General features: G+C 46.7%; 2 protein-coding genes across 5 annotated transcripts in view; one reads left to right on the plus strand and one right to left on the minus strand.

The window, feature by feature from the left end:
• The window catches only part of ACVR2A (activin A receptor type 2A), a 54,293-nt gene extending 50,669 nt beyond the window's left edge, over positions 1-3,624 (plus strand). For both annotated transcript variants that reach the window (XM_071435491.1, XM_071435492.1), the window contains one exon: positions 387-3,624. In XM_071435491.1, the coding sequence (XP_071291592.1) occupies positions 387-581 (195 nt within the window). In that variant the 3' untranslated portion in view covers positions 582-3,624. The remainder of the gene's footprint in view (positions 1-386) is intronic.
• On the minus strand, positions 3,618-17,044 carry ORC4 (origin recognition complex subunit 4). Of its 3 annotated transcripts, none has more exons than XM_071435496.1 (14): positions 16,978-17,044; positions 15,593-15,664; positions 14,782-14,858; positions 13,271-13,361; positions 11,861-11,936; positions 11,432-11,517; positions 10,146-10,194; positions 9,484-9,635; positions 8,020-8,193; positions 7,562-7,648; positions 5,492-5,600; positions 4,728-4,823; positions 4,580-4,647; positions 3,618-4,426 (listed from the first exon to the last, which is right to left on the minus strand). In XM_071435496.1, the coding sequence occupies exons 2-14, from the start codon at positions 15,662-15,664 to the stop codon at positions 4,238-4,240; spliced, it is 1,326 nt and encodes a 441-aa protein (XP_071291597.1). In that variant the 5' UTR covers positions 16,978-17,044; the 3' UTR covers positions 3,618-4,237. The 3 variants fall into 3 exon arrangements, with proteins under 3 accessions (XP_071291597.1, XP_071291596.1, XP_071291594.1); XM_071435495.1 differs by having other exon boundaries at positions 16,786-17,029; XM_071435493.1 differs by having other exon boundaries at positions 16,777-17,029.
• Positions 17,045-17,055: the final 11 nt, after the last annotated feature.

The following is a 17,055-nucleotide window of genomic DNA, read 5'->3' on the forward strand; positions in this document are numbered from 1 at the left end:
GGAGGGGTTTCATAATTCCAGCAGGAGTTAAATGGGCTGTAAACATTTCTCATCTTAGACTGCTCCTTCTTCAGTACTAGAAAGTGAGGGATTTTTTGGTTTTTGATGGAAGAGGTCCTGGAGTTACTTTGCAGTGCAGTCCCAATTGGTGTCTGAGGGATTCACCTTTTTAAAACGCTGGGAGGCTCCAGCAGTGCAGGGAAGGATTTGCCCCCTGCAGTTTTTGTTCAATAGCGCAGAGCAAAGCAGAGCTGAGGCCCCACGGGACGCTCCATGTTCACACCAACCCCACCCCACATCCTGTGGGACACAAAGGCCCCCATCTGGCAGGTGTCCCCTGCAGTGCCCTTTTTGATGGGAGCTGTTTCCCTGGCTGCTTTCCGCAGGGAATGGCGATGCTGTGCGAGACCATCGAGGAGTGCTGGGATCACGACGCCGAGGCGCGGCTGTCGGCGGGCTGCGTGGAGGAGAGGATCATCCAGATGCAAAAACTCACTAACATTATAACAACAGAGGACATCGTGACTGTGGTCACAATGGTGACAAACGTTGACTTTCCTCCCAAAGAATCCAGTCTATGATAGTTGCACTGGTCATGGAAGTGACCACAGGACTCTTCACTGGAGCTGCTACAGCGCACGGACTGCTGGCGTCACTGCTGTTCCGGGTGGCAAGAACGGATGGTAAGTCTCTCTGGAACATCACCAAGAGGTGTTTATCCTTTGTTTTCCCCCTCCTCCTCCTCCTCCTCTTCCTCCCCAACGTGGATCCATGAGACTTTCTGCATTCCCTGCTTACACCTGAAGGATGTGACTGAGAACCCCTCACGTGCTGATAAGGAACTTACAATGAAGAATCCGGACCTGAACAGGCTAATGAGCATTTTAAACACTGACATCCGATTTCTTAATCCCTGTCAGAAGAGACTAATTCCTTTAAATGAACTACTGTTATTTTTTTTAAATCAAAAACATTTCATTTCAGATTTAAAAACAACAAAAAAAAAAAAGGGTAACTTGTTTTTATTGCATTCGTTGTTGTTTATAAAATGACTATTGTAATGCGACTACGACACAGCTTGTGAATGTTCCGTGTGCTGCTGTTCCGTGTACAGAAACAAGAGTAATCAATGGGATAGAGCAAAGAGGCTTCCAAGTATTACTTAACCTCCCTCAACCAGGTATACCTCAGTTCCACCTCGCTAAATTATGATTGACAACACTAATTGGAATAATAAACCGCTCCGTGTTTTGTAAATGATGTATTCCCAATTCCCTGTGTTATTTAAGAAGGGGAAAGCTTCATGCCCCCAGGAAGTGGCCATTCCTAGAGCCGTGTTTTTAGCCTTTTCTTGTACTCGCTTGTTGTGTATAAAAAAGAAAAAGTGCTGTTTATTGAAAGAAAATTTTCCTTCCTCTTTTAGTTGAAAGCTTTTCCCTCCATTTCCCAGAGTATCTCATCCATTTATTTAACTGAATACTATTTAGGTTTGCTGTGTCTGAGGAATATTTGAAACCTTAAGCATGACTTTTTTTTCTTTTTTTTTTTTTTTAATTTTCTCTGAGCTGTGACACTGGAAAGCTCTGAATTCTTGTTGTTTTTTTTTTTTTGAAAAAGAGTCTTTTTCCTATTTATGTTTGTGCCGAGGTCGCCGCGCGTTCCCTGTCCCGCCAGGCAGTGGGGGCTGTGTCACTGTTTCAGGATCACCTCAGGAAGCTCAGTTCCCCCAATTTCTCACCCTCTGCTTGGAGATTTGCAGCTTCCCTCCACTCAAAGCTCAGTGCCATGGGAGGGGAGCCACAGGTTGAGCCTGGAGTCACTCACCAAGTTCTAGCCACAGATTGCAGATCCTAAATGTTAGAAATTTCAGGGATACCCTAGTTCTGCTCACAATATGCAATGACCATTCCGAGGTAACGAAAGGAATTTCACTGGCCAGAGCGCAGACTCACAGAAAACGAGGAAAAACATGGGAATTCACAAGTCCAGCACTGGAGTTCAGGATGTCAAGCCTTGGGCTGGAATTACAGTGACTGGTAGCTGGGTGCCAAAGTGCTTCTCCCAAATGCTGTCCCACTGCATTGATTGGATCCTTCCCACCAAATTCCAAGGGAAATAAACGCCGTGAGCCCCTGGAGCAGAGCCGGCAGCGCCCGTGCTGTGCTGTGTGTCCTTGTCTCCGTGTGTCCACACCCAGTGTCCCTGGAAAGCAGCAGGGGGCAGCTCCTGAAGGCTGGCTGGAACCTGGATCTGGGAACTGCAGCCCTGGGAGCAGAGGGATGTGATGGACAAAGCAGAGCCAGCTCTGGGCAGGCAGGGAGGAAGGAAGGGCTGATGTTCCAGCCAGGGCTGTGGCACTGCTGATCCTGCTCCAAGGGGCCCTTGGAAAAGGGAAGGAAATCCAGTTTGTGGGGTCCTCCTGGCTGGACCCTTCCCTTTGGCTTCCATTTGTGCTCCACTTTTAGTCAAACTTCACACAGAGCAGGGCAGGACTGGAGTTCTGAACAAATCCCAACCACGGACTCCTCGGGGCTTTTGGCCCTTCCCTGGCAGAGCCAGAGCCACGGCCTGGTTTCATTTGTGCTCTTGGAAATCCCGTGCAAAAACCGAAGCTGTATCCAAGTCCCTCCTTGTGTGTGAGCCTTCCCAAGGAGCTGCTGCGGGCTCGGGGCTGGCTCCTCCCTTTGGGAGATCCCTGCTGTGTTCCACTCCCAGCTCCCTGGGATTCCCAGCATCATGTAGCGTCCCTGAGCAAAGGCTGCTCCTCCCCACAGCTTTCAGGGGCTCAGAGTGACCTCCCCGAGCTGCGGTGCTCCAGGGCTGGGGAATGAATTCCTGCTTCACTTCAGAGCGTTCAGTGACTGAGCTGGGAGCAGCAAGGGCAGGAGCCAGGGGTGCCTGGGAGGATTCTGGCGTTGTTTGGGCAGTGCCCTGGGTCCCTTCCTGCCTGGCCTCACCAGCTGTGACTGCTGAGGGTGACAAGTTCCTGTCCCATGTCCCAGAGCTGCTGGAGGGGGCTGAACCAGCACTGCCCTTCCTGGGCTATTCCCAAACTCCCCTGAGCGTGGAATGACCCAGGAAGTGCAGCAGTGCAGTTCTCAAACCTCACCTGTACCTAGTGCTGAGACTTGTCCTGCTTCCATCAGCATCCACAATCAGTCATCACCCCCTCTCCTCTTTTCCAGCTTTTTTAACCCTTGTAAAGACATTTCTGTTGATCAGGAACACTTGGTACAAAACACAGGAAGCTGCAATACACATCCCTGGGCAAAAGGACTCCAGTAGCATCCTTGATGGAACATCTGTTACCTCAGATACTCAACCAGCAGGACTGCTTTGCTTTCTCCCTCCAGTTTGTTTTTTTCAGTCCATCTCCTCTTCGTTACCTCTCAAGTTTGGTGAGCGATTACTTTAACTTTCCTCTTTGTATTTGTCAGTGTTTTGGGCACAGGTTGTTGTACTACTGTTAAAAGGCACTTGCTGCTTTTCTGCAAGTGCCAAAAAACCAACCAACCCCCCCTCGCCCTCAATAAAGTGATTGTTAAATATTGTACAAATACAAATGTATACTCTGCCCTCTTCCCCAGCAGGAAAATAAAAAATGTGACTACTCTGACTTGCAAATGCTTCTTCGAAAACTTTATTTTCAAATAAACACATGGGGCTGGTTCTAGAGCAGCTCTTGAGCCAAACTCTTGGGTTTTGCTCCAAAACATGGAAATGGGTTTGGGTATGGAAAGATATTACCTTGTACTTGGCACAAAACAGCCCTCACGGCTGAAGCCTGTTGGATTAAACCTTTAATGAAGTAAATTCAGTTGTGATTAAAGATTTAAATGGATAAATTTTCCATGTCAAGTCAGATTTGAGCTGGAAAAGTGCAGTGTGAGCTGTGACCTGATGGGGCTGTAGAAGGGAGCCAGGAGGGCAGCATGGCCTGAGCCAGGATCCAGAGCCCTCAGGCACAGGGAGAAACTCCAGAGCTTGGATTTCTCCAAGTGGGAACTGAGTGTGAGAGCAGGAGTTGGCACCGAGCTGAGCTAAAGCACCTGGGAGTGAGTGAGGCACAGCTCTGGCTGCTGGGAGGGAACAGCAGCACCAGCACCGTTCTCCCTAGAAAATCCCAAATGGGATCAGCAGAGAATCCTGATCCAAAACCTCATTGATCTGAGCACCTTCCTGTGGGTCACCACTGCCTGTGCTGGAGCCCCCAGCAGCCCAGCAGGGCTGGGGGGGCTCAGAGCCAGCTGAGGGAGGAGGCTGCCCACTGCTTGACGTCGGTGGGGCAGTTGGGGTACACCTGCAGCGCGTCCATGATCTGGCTGCTGTCCAGCAGCAGCTTCATCAGCAGGAACTCACGCTGCGCCCGCGCCGACGGCCGCTCCAGCGGCTGCACCAGCTCCAGCTGCAGCAGGTGCTCAAAGGCCTTGGGGAGGAAAAGGGGCACTGGAAGGGAACAGCATTCCTGCCCCAAACACCCCACTCCCTTCTAGGGCTGTGTCTGACCACCCCAGTCTGAGCTCGGGAACTGAAACCAAAGTATTTTACAACTCAAAAAACAAATGTGTTTCAGGCTCACCTTCATGACAACTGGCTTCTCAAAGTTGTACATGGAATGTGCCTTCCTCTGGATGAACTTCTGGAATTCTGCAGCAGCAGCAGAGAAAAGGGGCAGTCAGAAGGAAGTGAGTGGGGTAGGGTTTGTGAAGCTCAGGCACTGCTCTCACCATTGTAAACCATCTGGAAGTTGAAGGGTTCTCCATCATAGACCTCATTCAGGTGTTTCATGGCTATGATGAGGCAGATTTCCAGCACAGACAGGCCTGCAGGGAAAGACAGGAATGCCAAGTATTTCCCTTGAGCACATCACAAACACAGGCAGTTCACCCACTCTGTTTATTCCTCTACTTTTATATGCTCTGGGCCTCACCCATTGCTGTTCTGTATCTTTATTATGTAAAGAAATCCCAGAATTCAAAGTCTTAGAGAATTCACAGAATGAGCAGGCTGGAGGAGACCTTCCAGATCATGGAGCCCAACCCAGCCCCAGCCCTTCAGCCAAACCCTGGCACCCAGTGCCACATCCAGGCTGTGTTAAACACACCCAGGGATGGGGACTCCACCACCTCCCCAGAACTTTATCACCCTTTCTGCGAAAAACTTTTTCCTAAAATCCAACCTATACTTCCCTTAGCACAGCTTGACACTGGAGAGGATTGATAAGAGAACATTTGTTTACTGTGTGTTTGAAGCAGAAATGTTCAGGGTTGGGCTGTTCCCACCAAAAAGCAAGAACTGGAAATGCCCAAGTTGGCATTGCTGGACCCACGGGCAGGTGTAACTCAGAGCAGGCTCCCTGGGCAGTGCCTGTGCAGCTCACAGCCACAGGGAACACTCCCTGCACTGCATCTCCTCCACCAGGAGGATCCCAGGGAGGGACTCGGCACCTGCCCTGCTTCCAGAGCAGCTCTGGGGAGCAGCTGGGCTTTACCATGGACAATGTTGGCCTTGGAGTCGGTGCTGTGCTGCCTGCTGGCCTCCTGCAGGTCTGCAGCCGTCAGCAGAGGGTGGTGCACGGTCACTGCGCTGCTGGCCAGCATCTGCAACACACACAGAGCTGACTGCATTGCTGCTGGGAATGGACACAGCCCCTGGAGCGACCTGCAACAGGATAAACCCCACACACACACACACACACACAGAGCTGACTGCATTGCTGCTGGGAATGGACACAGCCCCTGGAGCAACCTGCAATGGGATAAACCCCACACACACACACAGAGCTCACTGCATTGCTGCTGGGAATGGACACAGCCCCCTGGAGTGACCTGCAATGGGATAAACCCCACACACACACACACACACACACACACAGAGCTGACTGCATTGCTGCTGGGAATGGACACAGCCCCTGGAGTGACCTGCAACAGGATAAACCCCACACACACACACACAGAGCTCACTGCATTGCTGCTGGGAATGGACACAGCCCCCTGGAGTGACCTGCAATGGGATAAACCCCACACACACACACACACAGAGCTGACTGCATTGCTGCTGGGAATGGACACAGCCCCTGGAGCAACCTGCAATGGGATAAACCACACACACACACACAAACACACACACAGCTCAGTGCATTCCTGCTGGGAATGGACACAGCCCCTGGAGTGACCTGCAACATAAACCACACACACACACAGAATTCACTGCATTCCTGCTGGGAATGGACACAGCCCCCTGGAGCAACCTGCAACAGGAATGGACAAACCCCACACACACACAGCTTCACACTGAAAACCCTGCAAATAGCTGGCACTTCAATGTCATCTTGCCAGGAAGGTTTTCCAGACATAAAACCTTAAAGCCCCCTCCTGAACCTGTTTATATCCATGTCAATGGATCAGCACCTCAGAGGCTGCTGCAGGAATGACTTACAGCTGTCCTGCACCTGCTTTTGTACCCAGGGACACCTCCCACTGTCCCAGGTGCTCCAAGCCCTGTCCAGCCTGGCCTTGGACACTTCAGGGATCCAGGGGCAGCCCCAGCTGCTCTGGGAATCCCAGCCCAGCCAGGAATCCCCAATGTCCCATCCATCCCTGCCCTCTGGCACTGGGAGCCATTCCCTGGGTGCTGTCCCTCCATGCCTTGTCCCCAGTCCCTCTCCAGCTCTCCTGGAGCCCCTTCAGGCCCTGGAAGGGCTCCAAGGTCTCCCCAGACCCTTCTCTTCTCCACAGTTTGTCCTGGAACTCCTTGGCTGCCATCAGCTCCTTTGCTGGCCTCCAGTGCAGCCACAGGGACAGCTTTGGGTGCCCTGCACTAGGAACAATCTGCAATCCTGTGACAACTGCAGTGCCCAGAGCAGCACCAGAGGGCTCTGCTGTGGTTCTCAGGGTGGCTCTGAGCCCTGCAGGAGGAGCTGGGAGCACTGGAGCCTGCCCAGGCCAGCCCAGAGCAGGAGGTCACACATCTGGGCTGGCACAGCAGTCAGGGGGCTTTTCACACTGACACAAGCACAGGGATAGTTTAGGATGGTTCAATTAGCGTTATTGAAATTAGTGTTATGTATCCTCTGCAAAAGTGTCAGTGCACTTCTATGAGCTGAGCTCCAAAGCAGAATTAGGAAGGCAGCTTAAATTTAAAAAAAGACCCTCCAAGAGAGCTGCAGCTCCTCTGTGGTGATGGAAGTTCAAGTAGAAAAAACAAGTTTCAATATGAGCAGATGTCAGGATTCAGCAGGAACCAAAAACAATCTCAAAGTAAAATAAAACGTTTCAAAGGGTTTCACCTTTTGTTTTATAAATGGAAAGGCTTGGAGAAAGTGAAATAGCAAAAGCTCAGCCCCATCTGAATGGAAGAGTCCATCCTCACAGAGTAACTGCTACAGACTGGAGTTACCACTCACTGACCCAGCACAGGCTGACAGAGCCTGCCAGGAGCCAGCACTGGCTCAAGTTCAGTGAAATGCTGTTTCAGGCACAGCTCAGCTAAATGGCCTGAAAACCACGAGAGCTGCTCATGAATTCGGGCAAGGAGGTGTTTCCCAAACACCCAAACACACCAGCAGCAAGTGCAGCGAGCGCAGGTCCTTGGTGTGGTGGAAGAGGTTCTGCAGCACGTCCTGCACAGTTTTATCCTCTGAGAGATGCTGCAAGAAACAACACAGGGATGTTTTAACCATCTCATACTCACTTCTAGTCATTTCATACTCACTGGAAAAATAACAGGTAAATATATTTTTAAAGAGCTCAGCTTACACCTGACAATACAATTTTCATGTCCAACCTCAACTTTCTGGTCTTTCCTGTGACAATTTTACCTCCAGACTTCAATAAGCAAAGATTCTCAATAATAACTTAATTTACTCCATATCACACTCAGCCAGTGAAAGGAAATGCCATTCTTAGGTAAAAGCTTTACACTTCTGCTGGTAAAGGATATATGTATAAAGTAAACCAGTTTCACACTGCTCTCACTTTAGAATTTTCCCTAAAATCCAGTATAAAATGGTTTAAGTACCTGAACATTATTGTTCCATTTTTGTGCAAAAGACTCATCGGGAAATTCAGCAGGAAGAGAAAGCTGTTTCTTAAATATCTTAATGTATTGTTTAAAATCAAAGGAATTCATCAAATATATCTGTCTGTGGGAGAACCTTGACTTCACTCTCTTCTCCAAGAGCTCCAGGATATCCTTGATGGGGAAAAAAAACAGTCATTAAAAAAGCAGAAAAATTTGGTGTTTTCTGTGCTACAGCACAGACAAATCACTGAAGTAAAGTGAGCTGAAAAAAGAAAGAATTATTGAATTCTCAGGTTTAAAATGTTGTAACCCAAGTTCAATGTTCTATCAAGGCCCTTGCTGATGATTTTAACTGATGTGCCTTGCAATGGCACCAAGCCCCCCGGGCCACGTGATGCTGCACATCACCCAGGATCATTTGTTGCCAGGAAACCCAGCCAAGTGTCTCCACAGATTATGGAAATATTTCAGCTCCTTAAGGCTGACCCAAACCTTGCAGCCTGTCAGGGCTCTGGACAAGTTGTGTGCTCACACCGGGGCTGGCAGCTGACAGGCCACGTGCTTTCTGTCAGCCTGAGAGAAGACACAGAGCTCAAAAATCCCAAAAAACACAAAAAAGCCACAAAAAACCCCTCAGAAAGAGCAGCTGTCACTCTGGAGACACCTCCTTAATTACACTCCAAACAGGGGAAAAAAGCTTCTACATAATAGGTGAGGAGCACAGCAGAGTCAGGACAGTGATGATGCAAAAGGAAAGATTGTAATTTATGAAATCAACAATTAACTTTTCTATGAACTTCCAGAAATTTGCCCAGCTGGGTATCTCCTGATCCCAGGCAAGCCCAGAATCAGGCTTTGATAAGAAATTTTAATTATTCTTCCTGTCACAACCCAACCATCTCCAGCACCAACAGTTCATTGTGAAAACAGGAGCAGTTTGATCCAATTCCCATAGTGCTCCCCAAGAATTATTTCACACAACCTGCCCACAATTCAACATAATGGCATTGTAAAAAATCAGAGCAAATTGAAAAGTGAATTTTTGCTAGAAAAAGAAATCCTGAACTCAAGAAACCACCCTACTGAAGTGGTTTCTTAAAAAAATAAAAAAGAGATTTAAACACAGTGACTACAATTCTGTCCTTGCCAACTGCCAACCAAGAAATTCAGGAGCCCCTCCCAAGAGTGAGCCACGGTCTAATATTGAATGTGTGTCCTTAGAAATGTTGGTTTGCTCCTTTAGCAGTGAGCCTGAAGTCTTTGGGCATCTTCAATTTGCTCTCAGCACCATTTTTTGTTTTTTCTTTACATACCCTTTCCCAATTCAAAAGTTACAAAAATGGATAATTGAGCAAAGTCTCTTAGGAAATTAAGGTTCCAGGGGGGAGAAGTCATTCCAACTAAGAAAAAAAGTCCCTTTAAAACAGGTAAAAGCCTGGGGTGAGGCAATGCCATTCTCACCTGCCTGCAGGTGAGCCCAATAACTGTCACTGGGGTCTGTGCAGACTGGGAGATGTCAAAGAGGTTGTAGAGCAGGGTCTGATTCTTGTGGTGGACAAACAGATCAAACTCATCCAGGACAAACAGAATTGGGCAGCTGCTGCTTCGGTCTCCTGAGAGAAATGTGGAGAGTTAGCAGGGCAACTGCAGCATTAGGCTTCCATTCCTGCAGCTTTCTTTATTAATGGGGTTAAAAGTGCACAGATTTCCTTTCAGCTTTTCATTGAGCCCTTCTTTCCTACAACTCCAACAGCAAAAAGTAAAATGCATGGAAAAACTGGGAAGGTTTTGTAGTGTTCTGCCAAACAGCATTTCTGGCTGCACTTGGCCAATTTTATTTGAAAAACAACATTTTTAATAGCATCAATCTGGATAAAAAGAATCTGTGCTTCATAGCTAACATCACATGGAAGCTTCAGAACTTACAGCAGGTGTATATATCATTATCAGGTGTATACACTATATTCAGTGTAGTAATCAGTATTAACTATTCTTTACATTATTTTGTAACCACCACACATTTCTGGGCTAAGTTTCTTCATTCCATCTGTAAAGCAGAAGAAAAAACTTCACTTTCCAATCAAGTGACCCAGAGTTTCCCAACAGGGGTTTTTAGTGCTTACCTTTCCTCAGAGCTTCAAGGAGGAAGGCCAGGTTCTCAGCAAAACTGCCCTGGACAGAGAATAAAGAAGTTTCAGAATAGATTTGCAGTGTCATTCTCAGAATTGTTTAATTACAGCAAATTCAGAGATGCAATGGAGGCCACTTCCTTCCAAAAATGTCCAGAGGTACTTCATGCTGCATAACCAAACTCCAGGACAAGAACAATGATGGCTAACTCTACATTCATCCACTTTTTCCCAGTCTGAAATCCCCAAACTGCCCCAGACAGGCAAAAATTAGCGATCAGGAGAATGCCTGCAATCAGCTAAATTCACAGGCAGCTCCATCCTTCCTGGAACAGCTGCTGCACCCTCATTTTCCAGCCACACACATGGAAAAAGTGGCACCTAACTCAGTGTTCCACTGAGAGGGAGCAGGGTGCAGGGTTTCACTGGCAACTTGATGGGACACATGGAAGCACCAAACACTTCTGACAAAAACACTGAGTGGCTGTGCCCACCCTGGGCCAGTTACACAAACTCTGCCACCCTGCAGCCCTCCAGGTGTGAGATGAGAAATAATGCACTCCAGACCACAAGCCCATCATCAAAGGGGGCAGAAAAGCCAATTTAACCTCTGGATGTGAGTTACAGATAAGGAGGGAAATTTATTTTCAAGTCCTTTGGTCACTCTCTTTAGGACTGTCCTCAGTACTCATGTAAACCAGTTTACCTGTGGGAAAAGGGAAATAGCAGCAAGTATTTTAATAGAAATTCCATGGAAAATGAGAGCTCTAGGAAGCCTGGATAGACTTCCTTTTTGGTTGGACCAAAAAAGGTTGATAATATATTAAAGACCCTGCTTTTTGGTTGAATTCTTTGTTTCAAAATGCTAAAAACAAGATTTCCAAATTCCCCATACCTCTGAACAAAGTTTCTTTGGAATACTATTAATAATAAGTACTTAAGGAATACTATAAATATTTAATATTTTGGAATACTTAAGTTTGGAATACTTAAGAAATACTATTAATAATTAATACTTAAGGAATACTATAAATATGTAATACTTTGGAATAACTTTGGAATACTTGAGTTTGTTTTTCTGGGGCTTGTTAAGGCAGATTTCCCTTTTTCTGTCCTGTAAGGCACAAGCTGGTGTGTTTTTAAAAAATGCCAAGGATGCATGAGCACTGCTCCATCAGCAAAGGGAAGCCCAGTCACAGCCCAAGAGGTGCTGCAAGCTCCATCCCACACAGCCCCAGAGTCCCAGGAAAGGGTTTTGGAGGCTGAGTGAAGTCACTCACAAAAACTTTGTCCCCAACCACATTTTCCAGCTGCAGCTGCCTGGTGATCTCCTTCAGGGCCACTTTATCATTTGTCTGCAGAAGCCCTGAAAGAAAAGGATTCTTCATCAAGAACTGGCAGCTGTCCTGCACTCCCACTAGAAACTTAACACAGCTCCTCTCCCCTGCCAGCCTTACAGAGGCCTTTGCCTTTTCCAAAATCAGGCTGGACAGGAGTTTGCTGTACCTGACAAGTGATTCATTCTGTCACTAAGAGCACAGAAGTTCCCTCCATATAAAGAAATGCACAGAGAGGCACTTTGGAGCTCACAGACAAACATGAACATGGTTTAGGCTGGACTAAATTGCTGAAAGCAAGAATTTCACTCAGTACATCCAAAACACAGAACTGAACACAACAGAAGCCTGGATCAATGATGTTTTACTTGCCATTCAGATGGACTTCCAAGAGGTTCTCTCTCACTTGCTCCATTTCCCTGAGGTCTTTTAAGACATGATTTAATAACTAGGAAAGAAAAAACACAGAATTTCTGTGAGAAGATGAATTTTTTATCAGCAAGGAAGGTGTAATTACAGATATTATAGGATAGGAAACAGTATGTGAGGTTTCATTAGGGAACATGTTTGAGTAATTTCCAGACTAAAACACTAAAATGACAACCTTGCATTCACCAGCCATGACTGTGGCATTACATTTGCTCATTCTGCTGAACTGGGAGGGAAAGGAAGATAACTCTGGTATTTCAGACACTTATTTTTTGGGGTAATATCTGAGGCTTTTGCCTTAATCAAAAAGCTTTATGAATTTGAGATGTGAGGGAATTTGACTCTTGAGCTGGTGCCATATTCAGCTTCATGGCTTCTTTGGCTGCTGTAGAAAGAAACTCTCTCTGCTTTAAATCTTAAAAGAAACTCTGCTTATTCTTCTCTTCTGGAATCAAAAATTAAAGCTGCACATGATTACAACAACTGCTGCTTATAAAACTCCCAAATTTGCTGTCCAGCAAGAACTTGTTACTAGTAAAAACTTGTATAAAATACCTGTAAGTAGTGGAAATGTCAAATTTAAAAATTAAAAAGCTACTATTTGCTTTGGCTTCTTCAGAGGAGGATTTGTAGCTCCCACCTATATATATATATATAAATAAGTATAAATATATATATTGTGCAAGTATAAATATATATATAAATATACACAGACATGATTTTCTTTACTCCAGCATCTTTCACTTGATAAATAAAAAGGAAGTAATTCAATCTGCATAGGTGATTTTGCTAACTTATATTCTGTCTGAAAGGACCACAAATTTTCATCACATCATTTACTGTAAACATTAAAGACTTGAGTGTCTGAATAATGTTGAAGTATTGAGCACTTGAGTTACAAGTCATCCTTTCATGTGCCTCAGCTAAAGGGAATTCCCTTAAAATACAAAACCTACACTTACAAACCATAACAGCCAAAAAATATTCTGCTCCATGGCAGGAAACAATAATCCTGCCCATTCCCTGCATACACACAGCTATGGAGAAACCCACCCCTCAGACCACTCCTTTTAGGGCTTTTGGATGCCTTTTCATCATTTTTATGAGGAGGAGCCAAAACCAAGTTCATTAAAGAGTAATCAGAACATGGCTTTAATTGCAAAGCCAAGTGTTAGGAGCAGATTTCTCCATTCTGTTGCTGAACAGAATTTCCCCAGAAAGTCCTGGAACGTTTTACATCTCTATCCAAATCATTGGCAATTCTCTCTGTAAAAGCAGGCAGAGCTGCAGAGGCTCCCAGGAGCTCAGTGAGGCTGTGCTGGCCCCACACAGAGCTCCAGGAGCTGCTCCTACCGCGGTTTTCCCGGCTCCCCGGGGGCCGATGACGAGGGCGGAATTGCTCTCCCCGTGCACCGCGGTTCTTTTCAGCAGCTCCAGCAAGTGCCTGGGTAGAAAACAGAAATGGGCTGAAATCCTAAAGGTGACAACATCCCCCAAAGCCAGGGAAAATCCAAAGGATAAAACTCCATCCAGTTCAGCTCGCTCTGAGAGCCAACACTCAGGGCATGCAAAATGGAATACAATAAAGTACAAAGGGCTGAGTGATCAGAGCTCTTAAAATACTTTAAAATATTAAAACATGCTGAAGTTGAGAGTATCACTAATTCATAAAGTTCTGCAATTCCCTGCCATGAGAGGACAGACCTCAAGAATTATTTCTTTCTTTCAGAAGCAGATTGCTTTCTGTGCTACCACTGCTCCTCCCCAGCTGTAAATTACCCACAGATAGACTCATCACCTCAAACCACATTTACAGTGCTTACAGCAGCCAATGACACCTGCAATTCCCCATCTTCCCCAGCAATAATGTGGAATATTGGAATGGGATACTGACACCCTGCTGCTGCTCCTGCAGGGGTCAGGGAGTCAGCCAGCACCTGGGGGTTTGGCCCCTGTTTGAGAGGCAGCCCCAGCCAGGAGCCCTGGCACATCCTGGGAAGGGAAAATCAGAGCTGAGGAGCTCACTGTGCTTTCCCTGCAGGATAATTCCCTACCAGTGGCACAGCCTGGAAACTGCTTTTCAGAACTCCAGTATAAACGGGGGAGGCTTGTTTTGTAAAACTGGCATCACAGAAATACATTTCCTCCCAAGAGCAATAAAATGCCTGTGTGAGCTCTGCAGGTACAGCACTGTTTTAATACATGGTTTTGTCCCTCTTGTAATGAAAACTTGTGCTCACATCAGGTGATTCCACTTCATTTAAGTCAGCCTTAGAAAAATTAATTGTTTAAAACAAGTGCTTTAAATACATGTTTGTTATCTGCAGAATTTGACCTGCATCTGTAAAATGATCAGTACTGGGACAGTGCCATTGTCCCACTAAATCTCTTCCTAGCCCTAAATTCCCCTTTGGATGGCTCCAGAAGTAGGTTTAAATGTGGCTTTCTGCTTCAACAAACACAATGTGGGCACAGAAATTTTAAGATTTATTTCTAACACAGTTCACCAACAAACAGGAGAAAATCTGAAGTAAAAATGAAGCATCACAGCAAGAGAATTCAACTTCTTGCTTTTCCAGGCCATTACACAAAGTCTTAGGACACCAGTGAGAGCATCAAAAAGAAAAGTGCTTCATGAATGAGAGATGCAAAACAAGGACAGGAAACCCAAAACTCAGAGCCTGACAAAACCAGAAGGGAACAGCTGAATAAAAACTGTCAAAATCTCAGGCAAATAATTGCTAGAAGTCATTTAAACCTGCATCACTTAGTAAAAGAGAGAGGCAGAAAATTCTGACTTCAGCAGACAATTTCACTGCTGCAGTTAAATTAGGAATCCCTGAACCCTGGAGCTGCTCACTCACCTGTACTGCTGCTCCAGCCCAAAGAGTTTCCCAGCAGCACAGTGGTGACAGAATCTTTCTCGTAAGATTTTCTGCACCTGCAGATGTAACAAAGCACAGGAAAAATGTTTGGGGCTGCAAAAAACAGAATTTACCAATAATGTAACTGCAGCAATAAAATAACAGTAAATTAGGTGCTTTTGTGGTGTTGCAAATATTCTGTAATACATAATTTTTTACTGTTATCGAGGATAGAAGAGTCTTGAAAGTAAAAACAAAGTTGCAGGAGGCAGAATATGGTATAAATATTATAAAAAGGAGAAAAAGCAATTAAAATATGTAAGAAATCATTGATCCAGGGATAATTCCTTGCAAGACAAGATGTGTTGCAGTTTTTAACCAGCAACTTTGAGAAAACAGGAGAATAAAGGCTTAAAAAACCAAACAAACTGCAAGCTGATTTGGCAGCTGCTGTCCTGCTGCCAAAATGCCACCTGGGTTCTGATTCACCCTACAAACCAGAAGATAAAAAAACCTAAATGGATAAAAATAGACTCATGCAAATCTGTGGCCACAAACAGTTGCAAAAGCACAAGACTATCCTTTAAGTTTTTTACTACATTATTACTTGTAACACCTGAAGTAAGCAACAGGTGGGAAGCTGAAAGAAATACAGATACAAAAGCCATTTAGTGCCCTGACAATTGTATCCAGGATCTGTACAAGTTTTTCTAACTGGTCAAGGGGAAAAAAAAAATACCATGACATGAATGGAGAGGGTGGAAAAGTTCCATAAGTTGAAAAGAAAATAATGAATAAAGATGTAACTGACCTGGGAAATGCACTCAGCACTTTCTGCACTGCTCTCCTTCAACTTTCGCTTGCTCATTGCAGAAGGTTTCATCTTTGGAGGAAATAAACATTTTATTAAATAGCATTGCTTTCCAAACAATCCCAGTCAGAAACTGTGCTTAGATGTTGGTCATTTTTAAGGACTGTAATGAACATCTGTTCTTAACTAATAAAGATGCAGCAGTCCATCTTCCTAGTAAAAAAAAAAGCCAAAACGCTGAAATAATTTTAAATTTATTGTTTACACACTTCTCCTAAACAGCACTGGCTTTAGGATGCTTTAGAGAGTTTAAAATAATATCCTTATGTTTCTGCAGCTGGAACAAGCTACAAGCACATGGGAACACATTAAGACACAAGAATTCAGTTTTTACAGGAATAACTGGCCATTCTTGTTTATAACAATAATCACAGCATCTCTCTGGACAAGCTGGCTCTGAAGGGGTCCTAAGGGGATTGGGGGGTCCCTAAAGAGATTTGGGTAGATGCAGAGTGGGTCTGAGGGGAAGAATTTAGGGATTGGGGGACCTTGGAGGGGATCATGATTGAGAAGTTTGAGTGGGTTCTGAGGGGGATTCAAGAGGGTCTGGGGGAGGCTCTAAGGGGGATCCGGAGGGGAATTACAGCTCTTGAGGGGGACTTAGGAGTGGTCCGGGGAAGGGTTTGGGGGTGGTCCTGAGGGATTTGGGGTGAGGGATTTATAGGGGCTAGAAGGGTCTGGGAATGCTCTGAAAAGGAACGGGAGTCGGGGGGAGAGTGTCCATTTGGGGAGGGATTTGGGGAAGGGCAGTGGGAATGGGGAAGGTGGGGGGTTGATTTTTCGGGGCTGGGAGAGTCTGTGACGACCCCGAAGAGGGAATGGAGCGGCCACAAAGATCCTGAGAGGGTCCATGAGGGGCTGTGGGGACGCTGAGGGCGGGTTTTGGGAGGACCTTGAGAGGTTCCAGAAGGAAATGAAAGGGGGCCCTAGAGGGCTTGGAGGGTCCTGGGCTATTGTCCGGCCCCCCACCTCCCCTCACGACGTTTCCCGCCTCTTCTCCATCACCTGAGGGCGGCCGCCACCGCCGCTCGCACGCTCCCCTCAGCCCTCACCTCACCCCCGCACGGCACCCGAGACCCCTCCCCGGCAGCCATTCATCCCCTCAGAAACCGCTGCCCCGTTACCCTCCTCACAGGCTGCATCCGCGGCTCCCTCAGAGACGCCGGAGCCCGAGCAGATGAAGGGCGGGCGGGAGGGCGCATCCTCCGCTGCTCGGCACGTCCCTCCCGGCGGAGGCGGCAGGCGGACACAGACTCTCCTTTTGCCCGCCCCCCTCACCTGCCCGCGCTGCCCTCACGGCGCTTTCCCGCCCTCTCCTCCCTCACCTGAGGGCGGGACCCGCCCCGCGCGCGCGCCCGCTCTCCCACCGGCCCCCGCGCGCACCGCCCCCTCACGTCACCGCG

Source organism: Agelaius tricolor, unplaced genomic scaffold, assembly GCF_023055355.1.
Source record: "Agelaius tricolor isolate 1412-34295 unplaced genomic scaffold, bAgeTri1.0.p SCAF_10, whole genome shotgun sequence".
In the NCBI taxonomy this organism is placed as follows: Eukaryota; Metazoa; Chordata; class Aves; order Passeriformes; family Icteridae; genus Agelaius; species Agelaius tricolor.